The 17,216-nt window shown below is 42.7% G+C and overlaps 2 protein-coding genes across 4 annotated transcripts in view; one reads left to right on the top strand and one right to left on the bottom strand.

The window, feature by feature from the left end:
* The window catches only part of serinc5 (serine incorporator 5), a 21,917-nt gene extending 13,119 nt beyond the window's left edge, over positions 1–8,798 (top strand). The window contains exons 3-12 of the mRNA XM_079270302.1: positions 490–668; positions 1,199–1,281; positions 1,673–1,766; positions 2,374–2,579; positions 2,871–2,963; positions 4,484–4,610; positions 5,129–5,198; positions 5,354–5,390; positions 5,854–5,998; positions 6,961–8,798. Coding sequence (XP_079126428.1) covers positions 490–668; positions 1,199–1,281; positions 1,673–1,766; positions 2,374–2,579; positions 2,871–2,963; positions 4,484–4,610; positions 5,129–5,198; positions 5,354–5,390; positions 5,854–5,998; positions 6,961–7,105 — 1,179 coding nt within the window. The 3' untranslated portion in view covers positions 7,106–8,798. The remainder of the gene's footprint in view (positions 1–489; positions 669–1,198; positions 1,282–1,672; positions 1,767–2,373; positions 2,580–2,870; positions 2,964–4,483; positions 4,611–5,128; positions 5,199–5,353; positions 5,391–5,853; positions 5,999–6,960) is intronic.
* On the bottom strand, positions 8,791–17,216 carry thbs4a (thrombospondin 4a). Of its 3 annotated transcripts, XM_079270299.1 has the most exons (23): positions 17,008–17,216; positions 15,919–16,116; positions 15,531–15,778; positions 15,261–15,363; positions 15,056–15,147; positions 14,187–14,238; positions 13,879–14,081; positions 13,650–13,787; positions 13,462–13,542; positions 13,224–13,376; positions 12,971–13,075; positions 12,777–12,884; positions 12,490–12,649; positions 11,366–11,484; positions 11,233–11,285; positions 11,072–11,156; positions 10,843–10,939; positions 10,564–10,742; positions 10,273–10,321; positions 9,986–10,182; positions 9,557–9,729; positions 9,322–9,461; positions 8,791–9,238 (listed from the first exon to the last, which is right to left on the bottom strand). In XM_079270299.1, exons 1-23 carry the CDS (start codon positions 17,087–17,089, stop codon positions 9,189–9,191), a joined length of 2,865 nt encoding a protein of 954 aa, XP_079126425.1. In that variant the 5' UTR covers positions 17,090–17,216; the 3' UTR covers positions 8,791–9,188. The 3 variants fall into 3 exon arrangements, with proteins under 3 accessions (XP_079126425.1, XP_079126426.1, XP_079126427.1); XM_079270300.1 differs by lacking the exon at positions 13,462–13,542 and having other exon boundaries at positions 13,224–13,415; XM_079270301.1 differs by lacking the exon at positions 13,462–13,542.

Genomic DNA, 17,216 nt, shown 5'->3' with positions numbered 1-17,216 from the left:
CCTTATCTACTCTACCCAGTTTTCCGCTCTTCTTGTTTATGCAGCTCACTGTGGGTCAAAAACACATTTTGGATATTTATGTTAAGACGGATCTGCCAATCTTTCTCTTGTGCTCATGCGCTCTCTGCTTTTCGCTCTTCCCCAACCCCTCTGACTTGCTGACAAAAGGCGGTTAATTTATTCATCGGTGTCTTTTGTTTGTGTACACTGACAGTTAGTTGTAAGGCCCCTCTAACAGCCTGCAGAGAACGAGGAATGAAAGAAGGCTTTGCGGAGAGAAAGAGGGGTTGTTGTTGCTGCCTGTTCTCTCTTTCTGCTCCTTTAGAGGCGTGACGCTCAGAATAGAAGCTGTTGGGCCTATTCTCTGAGGCCGCGTACTAGACAAACATGAGCAGAGGTGTGTGTTTGTAAGTGTGTGTGTGGGCGAGGGGGGGCACTCCATGATGATCTAATTTGAGTGTTTTGTGCGTTTGTGATTTTGTCTATCAGATCCCCTTCTACAATGAGTTGTGTGAGAGGATTAATGCAGGGGAGAACTGCAGAACTCTGGTTGGCTACTCTGCTGTCTACAAGGTGTGCTTCGGCATGGCCTGCTTCTTCTTATTGTTCGCTTTCTTCACCATACGCATCAACAACAGCACAGGCTGGAGGGCGGCCGTGCATAACGGGTAAGAAGGCCTTCTTCCTCTTTCTGTACACCTTTTGTCCCATCAGTCATTTAAACTATTTATATTCACCTATAATGTATGGCTGCTAATGTATAGTGCTCGTTTGTGAGCTCTAAAGCAAGAGCAAAATAAATTCTAACCCTTGGCTGAAGGTAGGTACATAACTCGCATGCGTGTTTTCATTAATGCCGGCATTAGTACGGTTCAGTTTCTAAGAATGTGAACAGCAAAAATCACAAGACATTGTAAGCAAACAGCCGTATCCTGCAGCATTACAGGTGATCCCTGAATAGATTTTCTCAGCATAATTATGTCATAAACATAAGCACCTTAGTATTGGTATTTTTGGGTTCATTATACTAAATGTTCTGAATTACACATGCATTTCTTGCATGTCTCTTCCTAACACCGTACATTATAATTCTGATCTAAGTCACGCTGAATCTGTTCTCTCAGGTGTAATAGTTTTGTATGTTTTTATTTTTTATAAAATGTACAACGTTTAACGCTGTGACTGATTTAAATGTCAGGTTCTGGTTGCCGAAGTTTATTGTGCTGGTGGGATGCTGCGCTGGAGCCTTTTTCATCCCGGGAGAGGAAACTTTTCTGGAAGGTAAAGAGAACACACTCAATAGTAAACCTACAGTGCTGTCATCTATTTTTAAAGCTCGTATTCGTCATATATGTAACATTCATAATACTATAGATCATAAATGCATGTACTGTAAATCCACCTCAGTTGTGGCAAAAACTGGAAGACTCAGGAAAGTAATAAGAAAAGAGTGGAAGTAACAAGTAATGTTTGTTTTTTTTCCATTAGCCATATCCTTTCCCAAGCTCACTCAAATACACTGCCCTCTAGTCAAACTAAATGAACCTGCCACGCTGTCTGTAGTTTGAATATGATCTCGCAACACAAAGTGCAACAAGTAGCAGATATCTGTTGTAAGGTCGTCTTATCTCTAAAAGAATTTCCCCGTCTCTCCCACTCTTCAATGCCACAGTGTGGCGCTACATAGGAGCAGCTGGCGGGTTCATTTTCCTGCTGATCCAGCTCAAGCTGTTGGTGGCGTTCGCACAGAGATGGAACACAAACTGGTGAGAGCAACATGTCTTCTATATGCTTTTGTCTCTTTTGTCCAGGTAACTCAAAGAGTTCAGCTCACTTGGGTAAATCCAAAAAGGTTTGGAAAGAGGGAGTCGTGTAGCTTTGTGTTGTTGTGGGCGGAGGCTTGTCAGCAGGCCGGCCCTGTTTAGAATTACAGGATGCATAAGGTTTAGGAGTTTGCACTTCCTTTCCCCTCCCACACAAACACACACATAACACAGCAGATTGTTTTAAAAAACGTCTAATATTTTAGTAACCAATGCAGTAAACCCAAACTTCTAAACAAGTATTGCTATGTGCACTTGTGCCCATTTAGTTTTTTAGTAAAACCTTGAATTTCCGGACCAGATCAAATGAATGTGAAAGCACTTAAAGAACCATAAACCTGTCTCTTCATCTCCGCAAACTGTAGAAATAACTCACCAACATAACTTTCTCTGTTTTCTTTGAATTTTTCTTGAGGCCAATCTCTCCTGTGTCTGTTTTCTTCCTTTCCTCCCCCTGTTCACTTGATCTCTTTTTCTTATTTAATTTGCGTTACCCTTGTTCATCTTGTGTTTTTTCCTTTCTGTTTGCTTTCTCTCTCTCTGTCTGCAGGAGTTCAGGACTGAAAGATAATACGATGTGGTACGCAGCTTTGGCCTTCGTAACTCTGATGCTGTTCAGTTGTGCGGTGGCGGCCTTGGTCTTCATGGGCGTGTTCTACACCAAGGACTGTTTATATAACAAGATCTATCTGGGCATCAACGGCAGCCTGTGCCTCATTATCTCCCTGTTGGCCATCTCCCCATGCGTACAGAAACGTGAGGACCTGTACACACAAGCACATTATCTCATTTGACTGTGTAATACAAATGAAAAATACGAGCATTTGCATTTAGATGCCATTTATAGAGAGCTACAATGCTTATCACAAAGAGTAATTCACAAATATCAACACATTTGAGATGATGATGGAAAGTAACGATAAGTAATACCATTAGCTCCAATACTTACACTATTTTGTAAAATACATTTGCACCGACTCAAGAGTCTCTTGTCAGAATAGCCAGTGATATTTAAATCCTTTATTTACCTTTGTTGTATCCCTACAGTGCAGCCCACTTCAGGCCTGCTGCAGCCAGGAGTCATCAGTCTGTATGTCATGTACCTCACCTTCTCAGCCTTCTCCAGCAAACCAAAAGAAAGTGAGTATGACCAGACACCCATCTCCAACTAGTAGTTCCTGTGCCATTGTTGGGTTCGATCAACGGGTATTATATATGTTGAGTGCACTTTTATTGTTTAGAGAAGTGTGTTTTTAAAGGGTCACTGTGTAGCCTTTCGGGGATCTATTAGCAGATTTGGAGCATTCAATTCATAACTATGTTTTCATTCGGGCATAATCACCTGAAAATAAGAATCTTTGTGATTTTGTTCGCTTAGAACGAGTCCTTCATATCTACATAGGGAGCAGGGCCTCCTCACGGCATCAGGCATGTTGCAGTGCCTTGTTTCTACAGTAGCCCGGAACGGACAAACCCAACACTGACTCTAGAGAGGGCCTCTCACGTTACCTGAAGGCCATGGTAGTTCTCAGACACACATGTGAAACCAATGCACCGCCAGTCGCCTTCTGACATCCATTGCTCCTAAAGCAGAGTTATTATGGTATGGATGTCCTCTGAGCTGGGCAAGCGGCATTACCACAGCTTTGTACTCGGCGGCTCACATTACCGCAGGCTTGGAAAGGGAAGAGTGAGCGAATGTTCGTTCATTTGATTACAATCTGCAACCACACCTCTAGATGCCACCAAATACTACACACTGCTCCTTTTAAAAATGGCAACAAAAAACAACAACTAGTTGTTCCAGTGGCCGGTGTTTTTAATGGTGTTTTAAGATTAGCATGTATTTCATTGGTGGTGATGAAGACATCAGTGGTTTGACAGTTTACTCAAGATGCAGCTTGCAAGTTTAAAAAAAGAACTGAAGAAATTACAAAAATGTTTATGCTCGTATCATAACATGTGACTTTTAATAATAGATATTTGTTGCAAGTCATCTGGTTCAAATTAACCAAAAAATAATGGAGACAATAAAACACATTTAAAGCACATTTCAGAAGCCAGAAATCATATTTTACGGCTGAGGACCCAGATTTGAAAGTCAAGTGTTCAATGTTATCAATACAGATAAGGTATCCTGCACATCTGTTCTGTTAAATGTTGTTGTGTTACACTCGAGTGTAAAAAACATAAACCTATAAGTACAATACAGTGAGGCCTGTCTAAGATAAGGGATTCATATCTCTATGACTAAGATAACAAGTTGGAGCTTCAGAGAAAGTTGTGATCCTTAAAACAAATCACTCTGTAGATTGTGAGGTACATTTCCATCCCTACAGCGCTCCTATTTCCACAGCAGCTGTCAAGATAATATCCTATGCTGAGACACGATTGTAAAGATAATCTTACCATAAATATTTAATATCAGCACATGCTTCCAAAGTAACACTCAAGTATGCTGTTATTGAGGCTGTTGGTGCTTTTGTACTTACTGTAAGTTGCACTTCTCTATTTTCCCTTTGCCTCCCGCTCTCGATACGTTGTACCAAAATACACACACACACACTCACTGCATCTTTCACAATATCCCCTCGCCTTACAATACTCCCTCTACTTGGTCTTTTGCCTCATCCATCTCTGTCTCTATTCTTTACGTCTAGCTGTGGAAAAAGATGGTGTGAACACCACCGTTTGTATGTTTTCCTTCAACTCTGACACTGAGAGCGACAAGCGGATTGTGACCGGTTTTGGAACCATTATCCTTTTTGGCTGCATCCTTTACTCCTGGTAAGACACACACACACGCAAGCACACACCTTGCTTCTCCTTTTTCCTGATCTCAATGTCTAGACAAATACAAGTCAAGTTTCCCTACAACATATCTCTCGTTAGTGCTATATCATTAAATTTTGAGAGTTGAGAGATTATGTAGCGGCTACACGCCAAACCCATAAACAGCAGTTCTGTTATCTGCAATGTTGAATAACGGTAATGCATTTCATGGCAGGCTGTAGCGACAGAGACGGGGTTGTTTTGATTGGCTGTGACTCTTGAGAGGGAGTGCATGATTGGCTGTGGCTAAGCGAAGGGTGTGAGAGAAGAGAACGATGGATTTTTTTCGTTTGTTCACGTGTTTCCCATCAAGTGGAGGCATCATGTCTATTGTGGCCGTTCCCTGAAGGAGAGGGAATTAGACTCTGCAGCAATCTGAAACTTCAAATTAATGGAAAAATACATTGTGACGGAATTCCAACCTTTCTCTCCCTCCATCTGTATCTCTATCTTTTTCTCCACCCTCCCTCTAGCCTGACGTCCACCACCAGGCGAAGCTCTGCAGCACTCGGAGTGTGTCGGAACTGTGAGCCAGAGATTGAGGTACACACACAAATATTCAGATCTCACCAGGGGGTGTGGTTAAACAGATTAACAGGACTTGAAAACCCCACTGACCAGACACTTTTAATTAGACCCGAGAGAGATGCGTGTATTCCAGTTTGGTGGTAACCTGTACATTTTTCTTCATCCTGCAGAGAGCTCGCTGCTGTTTCTGTTTTGGAGATGACACAGGTGAGGAAAGTCAAAAAAATGTCCCCTCACTGTCTCGTCTGGCTTTCCCCCCCCCCCCCCTGCCACTCCAGCCTGTTCAGTGTGTATGCATATGCACCCAGCTGTAGTGTTTGCACACAGAGGGGCTATGCTCATTGCTATTCCTCAGCCAGATTGAGGAGGGTGAGAAAGTATTGGTCAGCAAACATAGATGATGTCACTGTTACTAGGAGGGTAGTATGACAGAGTGAAGCAGGACCAAAAGCAAAGTGGAATTGTGGGTAGGCTGACACTGCCCCCTGCTGGAAATAAACAATAGTTATATAGGAATTATATTTCCACCTGTACAAATATGCTATTTGGGAGTTGCATGTATTTTAAATAAGCAAGTCCAGAATGACATCAGTGTTTATTAGGCATTTTCTCACATTACAAGTGTCGCTCCCTCACATCCTCTTTGAATTCTTTAATGTGTGCTTTTTAGATGACGGCGAGGAGAACAACACTGGTGGAGGCCAAAACGTGACGTATGATGAGAGAGAAGGAACCATCTACAGCTACGCCTACTTCCATTCTGTCTTCTTCCTGGGATCCCTGTACGTCATGATGACCGTCACCAACTGGTTCGAGTAAGTGATGCTCGGACATATACAGTATACATTATGGGTGTGCTCATGTACCACAGTCACTGTGGATGATCAGACTGAACTAAGCAGACCTCACTCAGTTCATTAAGTGCAGAATAAATAATAACCAACTTGGAACAAGCAATATATGTAGAATTCTCCAATCACAGGATGAATATTTGTTTGGTCAACTGGAAATATAATTAGTAACAGTATCAACATGCAGGCGTTTTTTGACGCTATATACATTTGCAAAAATACTTGATGAATCAATATTTTACTTTATTTCATGTATGAAATAGCTAAAATAAGGGTCAATAAAATCTCTTTCCTTTCGCGAACAAACTTATCTCTCAGCAAACATTTTGACTGACTTAACATAACAGGTGTTATTAATGATATTTAATTATTTCAATAATGACTGCTTTCCATTTTGATAATACCATTCCAAGGGTCCTGGTGTGGCTTTCTGGGACACTTAATTGCATGAGCCATTGTTAATGTTATTAGTTATAACTGCTTCTCCTGCTATGACGAGTTCAAATGTCAGATATGAAAAATATCTGTAGTGACTTTATTCTAATGAAGATACGATTAAGGATAAGCTTGCAGGTCCTTAGTATTGTCTCAATTAGGTTAAAGTGTCTGCAATCAATATTTTTGCTATAACCATGGATCAAATGACTGTGGACTAATGGTGGCCAACATGTATGGAATAATCAGCTGACTGCCGTTCCCTCTATGGAGCTTTACAGCATATTTCAGCTCATTGCAGATTTGTTTCACTCTCGCAGCGTTTGTTTCCGCCAGCTGTTTTCAGAGAGAGAAAATAAGTCACTGCTACGAACATCAAAAAGCAGACAGACTAAAGTTATCATCTAGCTGGTGTACATAGTGGACCGTTTAGCTGTTGATGAGTCTCGTAGTCGTTGCTCAGTTCTCTCGTTTTGTGCTTACATTTGCAGTTTTGATGGCCATAAGATTGAGAAGCTGTTAGACGGGAGCTGGTCAGTGTTCTGGATCAAGATGGTCTCCTGCTGGGTCTGTCTCATCTTCTACATGTCGACTCTCTTCGCTCCCATGGTCTGCCCAAGGCGCTTTGAGGCCTGAGAGCCCCACCACTAAACTAGAGTCGGGCTACTTGGGACGTGGCCAGGCAGAAGCTCTCACGCTGAGCCAAGGGACAACCACCCCTCCCCTCCCTCTTACCTTGAAACACAAACCCCACGCTACCCTCAGCGTTCAAAATGGAGGATTATCTGTTGCCTTTTGTTTTATATGCTGGTGTTTTACTTTGTTTTACAATGTTGATACCGTGATGGTAAATTTATCTTTTACTACCAGTTTACTCATGGAGTTTTGTATTGCTTATAGATTTGAAATTACATAAAGAATCATGGGAGTTAAATTACATTGTGAAACACGAGTATCATCCAGCCCCTATAGATTCCTTCATAATTTCAGATTTGAAAGTGTATTTTGTAAATATTGCCTGTTTTATTTTTTTTTGTTTTTCTTCTCGCTTTTGCTCTCAGCCAGACATTTCAGTTCTGTTCAGTTGGACCATAAAGTTGTAGCAAAGTTTTGGGACAAATGTATTTCAGGTTAGAGATGTTACAAGAGAAAATGTGTTTATTTACGTGTGTCTTAAGTAATCAGAAATCATTTTGTGAAGGAATGTGGTGGGAATTGAAATAGATTTGTCCCCGGCTCTGTTTAAGAACTCATCTCTCAGGCTCACATCTAAGTGGTGTACGTTTGTGCTTTGTTATGTTGCTCCCTTTTGTAGAAGTTTTCTATGCAACAGAACAAGCCCTTTTCAATATTATACCCAGTGTTGTGAAGTTTCCACTTAGATTTCAAGGATAATTCAGATTTTATTCATGTCAGTGCTCCCTTTGAGCAATTTTCTTAGGAAAATCCATGTCATCTGTACCACATTTCCTGCCGTCGTCGTTGTTGTTGTACAGGGCGGTGCGCTTCAAATCAACCTGCCTTATGTAAGAGTGACGCGGGTGGAGTGCCGCGGCTGCCTCTCTGGAGGAGCTGTAGTGTCACAGATGAGGAATGTTTGCCAAAGGTAGATGTCAGAAAACAACAAACTGCTCTTATCAGGATTGTTTGGTCAGTAACAGAGAAAAATATAACCGGGAACATTAAGTACCGGTATTTGCATGCAGACACTTAAATCAGCTGTTTTCTGTACAGTTATAAATGCTTTTATTACATTTGTCATCTCATAATGGTGGTAAGAATAAGGTAGCATAATTGCTTTTATTAGCAAGTTATTCAACACTGGATGTTGAGTTTATTGCCGAATTCAAATTCACACAAAAACCGTCGCCTGTTTTCCTGTGTAACAGATTCTTTACAATTTATCGCACATTGTCAACTGCAAGTCATTTTTGTTTTTCATTCATCTATAAATCAGAATGTCCTTTTAGTCTGATTGTATTACTAACAAGTTTTAAGTACATTTTGGCTTAAGTCCTGTGATCTGTGGATTCATTCATTCAGTTTATGTTTCACGTACATGCAAATCTTGTCAGGTGACTTCATTGTTTTGGAAACTATTCTGCATTTTTACTTTTGGTATGAATGTAGAAATCCATTGGTGTTCTGCAGCTTTGATATCAATCTAAACGGAAACCTAAATCAGATGACATGACCCACTGTGAAGGCTTTGTACTACCATAACGTACATGAACACTTTTGGACCAAGATGTATGTTTGAAATACAGAGACGTGGGTTCCATGCAGTTCATTGTTCACACTCTTTCAATAAAACAGCCATCGAACGCCATGTGGTGTCTTTATTTGCTGAAGATTTCTCTCATACATATAAATAACACAATGATCTCACGTAAAAATAAAAAAAAAGATGTTTTCTTTAATGTTCAGAATTTATTGTACTTCCAACACATTCAAAAATAGTAGAATTGCATTTGAGATATTGCATAAACATAGAACCTGCTGATTTATACAAGAGTGTACTGGCTTCAGTTAAACACAAGTAAAGTATATAATGCCCAATGTTACAGTTTAGCTCAAATGTCAAAGTTAAAATACCATCACCAAAACTCTCCATGTTCCCTCTCACATCATCTTTTTTTCTCTAACTCTTTGTTTACAGCTGTCCAGCGCTGCTCCTCTGCTAAGTTGTTTCCTAATGGATCGCTCCGCTTCTCTGGCTTCACTCTGTGTTCTGGGCATTGAGATCCTCGTAGTCAGCAGGAATAGTATCTGTGGTGATGAGAAAGAAAAAGAAACGCTTGGGCATACTTGAAGTTTATGTAGCTGACTGCCTCTAACTTGCAGACACTCACCGTTGCAACGGTACTTTAGATTGGACCAGATTATGTTTTCCTGAGAGAAGCAGAACACGCCCAGTCTCCCGCCTCTCATACTGGTATCAATTATCACTTCTGTGTCCGCCACCAGTTTTGAACCCTCAAAGAAGCGCGCTCTGGTTCACACAGGAGGTGAAATTAGTCAAGTCAGTCCGCACAGTATGAGAGTGTGTATGTCTCCGAGTGTTGGAGGGTGTCCTGATGTATGTACCTGATGTATCCAACCTGTGGTCTGTGCTGCAGGAACCAGCGGTAGGACACCTTGTCCTTCCAGCCGACGTTCCTGGGGTCCTTCCACAGGAGCCGGGCCTGATCAGGGGTGTCTCCTGTGTGCCAGAGGGAGTTCCTCATATACTCACCAGGACCCGTCTTTGACTTTACTACCTGGTAGTAATAAAGAGACAGATAGAATAAGAGAGGGAAAGAAGAGATGATCAACGTAAATACTCTTCCCCCAGCTGTAACTCAGGAGGCAGAGTGGGTCATCCACGAACCACAAGGTTGGCAGATCAATCCCCAGATCCTCCTGTCAAAGTGTTCTTGGGCAAGACATTGAACATCAAATTGCGCCTTTCAAGCACCTTGAACTGTAGCTCGCTGCCACCGGTGTGTGGATGTGTATAGAAATGCAGCCATTTACCTTGAGTTGTATTCCCGGCTCAGCAACGGCTCTGAAAGGTGCAGCCTGCCAGTAGGTTTGTTCTGTCTGTTTCCACATCACCACGTAGAAGGAGGAGGAGTCCTGGTAGCCGAAGATGAAACCAGTATAGTCATCATCCGTCACCGTGTTCACGTGGAATGTTCCCTCAAAGTCAACCCCACTGAACGCTTTGTAGCCTGCAGATGTGGAGAAGAAGGACACGATGTATGTGAGGCAAAGGCTGAAGAAGATGTGGATGAGACAGCAGGAAAGTATTCTGTGCTTACCGACTGCAAGGCCAGGGTCAGAGTTCATGGTCTGAACTATCTCCATGCCCTGTCAGGACAAACCAGAGTAGCTTCACTTTATTTGTCCTACTACGGGATTCATTACATATGTTGTTGTTGAATTCTAACAAAAAGAATCATAGTTTTAACTAAATTGTACTACCAGTACAGTACTATACTCATTTTCTAAAGAATATGGACGGAACAGGTATGAGCTTTATACAAAGACTTGTAATGTTACTGTGACAGAGGCTGACTAGGAAAGGGGGTTGAACTTTGGCTGTTGTTTACCTGATTCAGGACCACCCAGTTGGGGTCAATCTGAGAGTCCCCCTCTGGATCCAGCACGACGGTCTGATAGGCTCTGAAGTCGGTCAGGGTGATTTCAGCGTTCTCTGGGCAGTGGTCAATTATGTCAATGATGTTGTCTTTGTCAAAATCTCCTTCGCATGCGTCTCCAACATTGTTATCTGAAATACAAGGATGCAGCTTAGTAGGGACCACATAGCACAAACACATACTGTACACATGCATGTACGCACCAAGGAAAAGACATGACGTGATACTAACTATCTGTGTTATTTTGGTCGGGGTTGGGGACTAGTCTGCAGTTGTCATCATCGTCCAGTATGCCGTCGTTGTCGTCGTCATCGTCGCATTCATCTCCCTATCAAGATAAAAACGCACATTTGGAGCAGGGTAAACACAGAGCCACCTATATGTCAGAATGCATGAGAGGAATTAATGAAATATGATGAATCTAATGAATGAAGTAAAGTATGAATAAGGAGATAAAAACCATTCCATCCTTGTCAGTGTCCAGCTGAGAGGAGTTGATGATTGTGGGACAGTTGTCTTTTGTGTTCTGGTGGCCATCACCATCACTGACAAAGAGGAGATTGGTCAAAACATGACATCTGTATACATTCATATACCACTGGTCATGACAGAGGGCTCTACCTGTCTATGTTGTCGTCACAGGTATCTCCTACAAGGTCATCATCTGAGTCAGACTGCAGGTAGACGAAACAAACACGGTTGGTCAGAGTAGCAACAGCAGAGACTTTTTTTAGGATGTTGTTTGGTTTGTTACCTGGTTAGGGTTGGCAACATCAGGACAGCTGTCACAGGCATCTCCCACCCCATCGTTGTCTCTGTCTTTCTGGTCTACATTGGGGACACGCTGGCAGTTGTCGAGGATATTCTTATAGCCTGCAAACATCAACAGCTCAGGCCTTTTTATTTCTGCGTCATGTGTAAAAACGTTGACAGGAAAATCAAAAAAAGCCTGACAGAACACAGTCTGCAGACACGGTCTGTCAAATGCATGACCAGATGGCAGTGTTCGCTGAAGAAGAAGGTGAAATTGTTTCCAGTGGCCTTCAATGCCTGGCGGAGGCTTACTGTGGAAAAATGCTTTTAGAGAGGAGACAGACATGACCAAGTGCTTAGCAATCCAGCCTTAAAGTTAAAGACATAACCAAATGATCAAGAGGTTGGAGCTCTGCCAAAAGGAACGAACATCGACAAACAGAGTCCCAACATGCAACATGCGTAAGCATGCCAAGGTAAACATGTGAGCACACACAAAGACCAGAAGTTAAAACTGTGTTTCTAAAGGAACAAATGAGAGGTGCTTGAAAAGGGCAATCAAGTGAAGTATGTGAGAGGGTTTTACGCCTACGATTCCAGTTGGAACATTTTAACATTTAACACTGTTTTCTACTGGTGTTTTTAGTCTTCCAGGCTTGAGTTGTTTCCATGAAAGCCAATGATCTAACTGGTAGAGGATGTAAATTGGAAACAGACACAACCAGGGAGATGTTTTGAACAGATAAAGTGCTGCCAGTCCAGTGAAAGCAACAAAAATGCCCACACTTTCCACCAAACAGGATGGCAAAGGTTGTATTCTTGTCTAGACAGTCTGGTCCCGACTGTGGTTTGGATAGCCCTCACAGACGTGGTAGTTGTGGCATGTGATTATCAGTCACTTGGTTTCACAATGTGTTCCTCCATATATTACCTCTAATTGATGCAATAAAAGCATTAATGGCGCAGTTACTACACCTCCCACAGTAATGACCATCCAACCTTTTCATTCAATGTGACCATTAGCAAAAAATTGCCCCTCCAATTACACCCAGTGACGTACAGCAATCACAAAACTATGTGACAATAATAATAACTTGACTGTTATATAATAACAAACACACTTACCGTCCCCGTCCATATCATCATCGCATTCATCTCCCAGCCCGTCCTGATCGGTGTCCCTCTGTGAGGGATTTTCAGCTGTTCTGCACTTGTCACAGGCGTCGCCAAGAAGATCCTTATCGCTGTTCCTTTGGTCCACGTTAGGTACGAGCCAGCAGTTGTCCTAGCACAGAAATAAAGTGTTTACTGTACAGTGCAGGGGCTCAAGTGAGTGAGTTAAATTCCTGTTCATTCAAATGTTGGAGCCCATCAACATTTGTCTGCTGGTCCTGTGGAACAAGGTTACCTACATCTACGTTAATAATGCCATCACTGTCTGCATCGTCATCACAGGAGTCGCCCCACCCGTCCCTGTCTGCATCCTCTTGGCCAGAGTTTGGCACAAAGACACAGTTGTCCTGGAGAAAATACAGGAAAACACACACAGCATTAATGTATGATAGTAGGATGAAATAAATGCAAAAAGAAAGGGTAGGGGGTATACCTGCTTACAGTTGCTTTCTCTGCACTGGAGCTTATTGTCAGGATATGCGTCAATATCTGTGTCCTTTCCACACACATAGCCATTACCTGCCCAACCAACTCCACACTAACACACCCACAAGAAGAAAAAGTCATGTTATGACGTTTTATGTAGATGATGTAATGAGGAAGAGCACAATCTTTAGTGATTCACACTCATGACCCAGTGGCACGTATACAGCCGAATATGACTTCAGTATTTTCTAAATCCTTACCACACAGCTAATGCTGCCGTCTCTCTCCACGACACACTCGCCATTGGTGTCACAGGGGCTGGGTTGACCGTTGGGGCAAAGCCTGGTACCATGGCAGCCTCCCACCTGGTCACCTGTGAAGCCAGTTTTACACTCTCCGCAGCGGAAGGAGCCCTGGTGAGGACAATACTGAGTCAAAAACCAGTCCTCCTGCTAAGAGAGTGTGACAATAACCATACTCTAGTTACAGTGGCCTCACTATAGTGTTGTGGCAGTGCGAGTTGGCAGTGCAACCTCCATTCTTTGGCGGGCCCAGACACTCATCTATATCGTCACACACCTGGAAAGAACAGGTAGAAGATAGAATTCACATTCTGCCAACGGGCACAGATATATCCAACAGTAGGAATGTTTTTGTGTGCAGTGTAGTAATAGTGTTTGTTTTACCTGTTTGTGGGACTTAGCATAGGACACTCCCACTCCAGTTATCTCTGGTCCGCTGTATCCCAGAGGGCATTTCTCACAGCGAAAACCAGGAGCAGTGTTTACACAGCGGACACCAGGGTAACATGGATTAAACTGGCACTAAGAGATACAAAATAAACACGGTCAAATGATAATTACTGCTAGTCTTACTGGTTGCAGAGTCGGATACCAGGAAACAAATAATACATACCTCATCCACATCGTCACAGTGCACCCCGTCTCCTGTATATCCATCAGGACAGGGGGCACAGTGAAAACCCCCAGACTCTGAACGGATGCACATGTTCTGTCTGAAACAGGTGCCAGGTGGGCACTGAGTCAGAGGCCGGGGCTGCATGACAAACTGCGGCAGACTTGGAGCCGGACCTGTGTTGGTTGGATTGCCCCCGAGACCTGTGGGCACACACAGCCAGATATGAAAGCACCTTGTTGAAATGTCACTTTGTCAGCATCTAAATACTCTCTACAGTACATGATCATGATTTTTGTACTGCTTACCACAGGCAAGACACTCTGCGATAGTATTCCTCAGAAAGGTTGTCTCCTTAATCTTAAAGAAACACAGTGAAGAAGTGTTAGTCGGGACAAACTATTTTGGGTAATAGTGTTATTACTTTACAGCTTATATCACTGGAGGCAAATCACAATCTTATGTCAATACCTATTGAAAATCTGAATGAGACTAAAATGTGTGTCTGCTAAGGCAAGCTCTGGTGATCTGTTTCTCTCAATGTGCACGATAAGTCTGAGATGTTGAACTATATAACAAGTACTTCATTGCCTCAGCCTCCCTGTTTGATGCCTTATCTCTTTACAAATCCTCTGCTTTAAATTAACCTCGAATGTCATCCACGTCTATCTGCTGCGTGGGTGAATTTTTCTTTTACTCAGCTGTCTGTTGCAGAGGTTATACATAAAGTCTTGCAACAAGAGACCGCCAGCAGGTCCTCACAGTCTGGATTCTCCCTTTTCATAACAAATTGCTGATTTTATTGCAAAACCAATCTTATCCCGCGGAAAAATGAATTTCCAAATGGTCGTGAATCAGCCGACATTCTTCTACTTTTAAAGTAGGTAACTACTCTAAACAACCAGGGACCTGTCCACATTACTACCCAACGTTTTCCAAGAAAGTTTTCTTCTATTTTATCCATTTAATTTAATCTCAGAATCAACCTGGTCTTAAAAAAAGGAACAGGTGGCAAACAACACATTATTGGACTGTTTATAGACCTCTATGTTGAAAGACTTTGGTACTTTGATTTATTTTTCCAAATCATCTTGAACAATTTTTAATTGTTGTGTTTTCTCTTTCCATCTAGTTACCCATGTGAGACACACAAGTCTGGGACTCATAGCTGGGATACCTGCTTGTGGAGCAGCTCCTTCATCTCAGATAGCATGCTCTTCAGCTCCTCCATGGTGGCCTGGTCGTGTGCCGTCCTGCCTCCCTGGATGCCTGAATGAATTCCACCAATCAGAATTAGAGTATTAGATACACATCCCGCATCTAGCCGGTTTAAGTTCTAATGATGAAGTGATGTCAGGCAGTCGGTTGCACACTGTTCTCACTCAGCAGCGGCAGAGATTCACGATGATCCACGCTGCAGTCCTGCAGAGTTGCCACATTGTCGATGGTGTCCTCTATCACCAGCTTCAAGTCTGTCAGTTCATCCTTGCAAAGAAAGGAACAAACTGCATGATATACATGTGGCATGTCTAGTTATTGCACTGCTCTAACAGTATTTATACAGTAATATTGGGGCTTTACAAATTTTTTATGCAGCCTATATCTCTGCCAACAAATATGAAATTACTCTCAACTGTAAGCCTCTTATTCACCTGTGCACTCGACTGCAGGGTCCTGAGTGCCACCTTGTTGGGACCAGGGGGGAGTGACCCAAATGCAGCGGGCAGATCATCCAAACTGTGCGCCAGTCTGCAGTCTACATAGATGTTGAGGCGAGGTGGGCCGCCCTGTAGACCTCTGGCATGTAGCATCACATGGTGATCTCGGCCATCTGCCAGGGAAGCGTGGTTGAAACTGGTTGTGACAAATCGTCCGTCAGTCTTCTGGTAACGAATGGTCACTAGAGATGGAGAGAAGCGAGAATAAAAGACAGGAAGGCAGTGAAAGGCAGTGAAAGGCAGCAGGAGAACACAAGTTAAGACAGATAGCTGATAATGCAGTCTGTATAACACCCGTATGTGTTTCAATAGAATAATTCACCCTTGCTCAGTTTGGCCTGCACGCTGACCTCCAGGTACTTGGTGTTGTCTTTGGGGTTGATGACACTGTAGAGAGAGGTGGGGGCCTTGCTGTGGAGCCTGAAGGAAGAGAGGAGGAACGCCTCATCTCGCCCTTTGTTCTTCAGGCTTCCTTGGAGCAAGTCTGGCAGGCAGTCTGGAGACACCAGCAGGTCATAGACTAACACAGGAGAGCATTGTTAAAAACCTGCATTATACGGTTGTTAACAGATTGAATCATAATTGTGACAGAGAAAAGTCACAGTTTAACACAGACAGTAAGGGTAACACACAATAGAGTCAGTCAATAGCCTTAAGTCCTAAGGGTAATATTCACAGACCAACTGAAAGCACTTAATCTGGTACACTGGTGGTGCTGGGTTTCTTTTTTGTCACTATTAAGTTTTCAGTGTGTGTCGGCTATGGATCACAGTGTACTACGGATTGCTACTGCTGAGTCAGTTGTTGTACTTTATTATGTGTGACAGTATACCTGTGTGTGTGTGTGTGTGTGTTTGTGTGTAAGTGCACATTCATGTTTGTGTCCTGCTGTGTTTCATAGAGAGGTAGACTGGAGCTGCAGAAAGGAGCAGCAATAAACTCTTTCCACTGGAACAAACCCACTGCCCACACTCTCTACACACTCACGCGCAAAGACACGTACACACATATACACATACACAAAAACACTTGCACACAGCCGTTAGTTCAATTCAAGAATAATGCAAAGTGGCAGGAAATTATGTGGAAACATTTGCGTGTGGATTCCGGGCAAATCAAAGTTTTGCACATGCACTTTCTCAGATGGCAGTTAGTGTTGCTTTACCATCTAAAACTGATTTACTCATTTAGGTCAGACTGTTACGAGATCCTGGATGGCAAATTCTACGAACCACAAAAAAAGGCAAAGAAATTAGGATAATTACTCTTGTTATTTGCAGGCTTGCTGAAGATTAGAAGTTTTAAGACCAGACAACAGATTGTTAGGAAAAGAAAGTCAGTTGAAATGTGTTGATCGACAGACACAAAAATGATTTTTTCCAAAGGGGCATAGATGGTGAAGAGTACTTACTAATGCCTTGAGCCGTGACAGTGAGCACCAGCTGTTGCAGCACCAGAGACAGAGCCGCTGCTCTGGCCCACACATCCATCATTTAGTGCTGCAGTACGAGACACACCTCAGCAGAAGCAGTGTTCCTGAAGAAATAATTGAGTTTCCACTTGTGGATCAGTAAGCCTATCACAGATCAAATCGCCTCTTTTAACACAGAATGAAGAAAG

This window comes from Melanostigma gelatinosum, assembly GCF_949748355.1.
Source record: "Melanostigma gelatinosum genome assembly, chromosome: 6".
Taxonomy (NCBI): Eukaryota; Metazoa; Chordata; class Actinopteri; order Perciformes; family Zoarcidae; genus Melanostigma; species Melanostigma gelatinosum.
The sequence above is the reverse complement of the archived record's forward strand: the minus strand, read 5'-3'. Positions and strand labels throughout refer to the sequence as shown.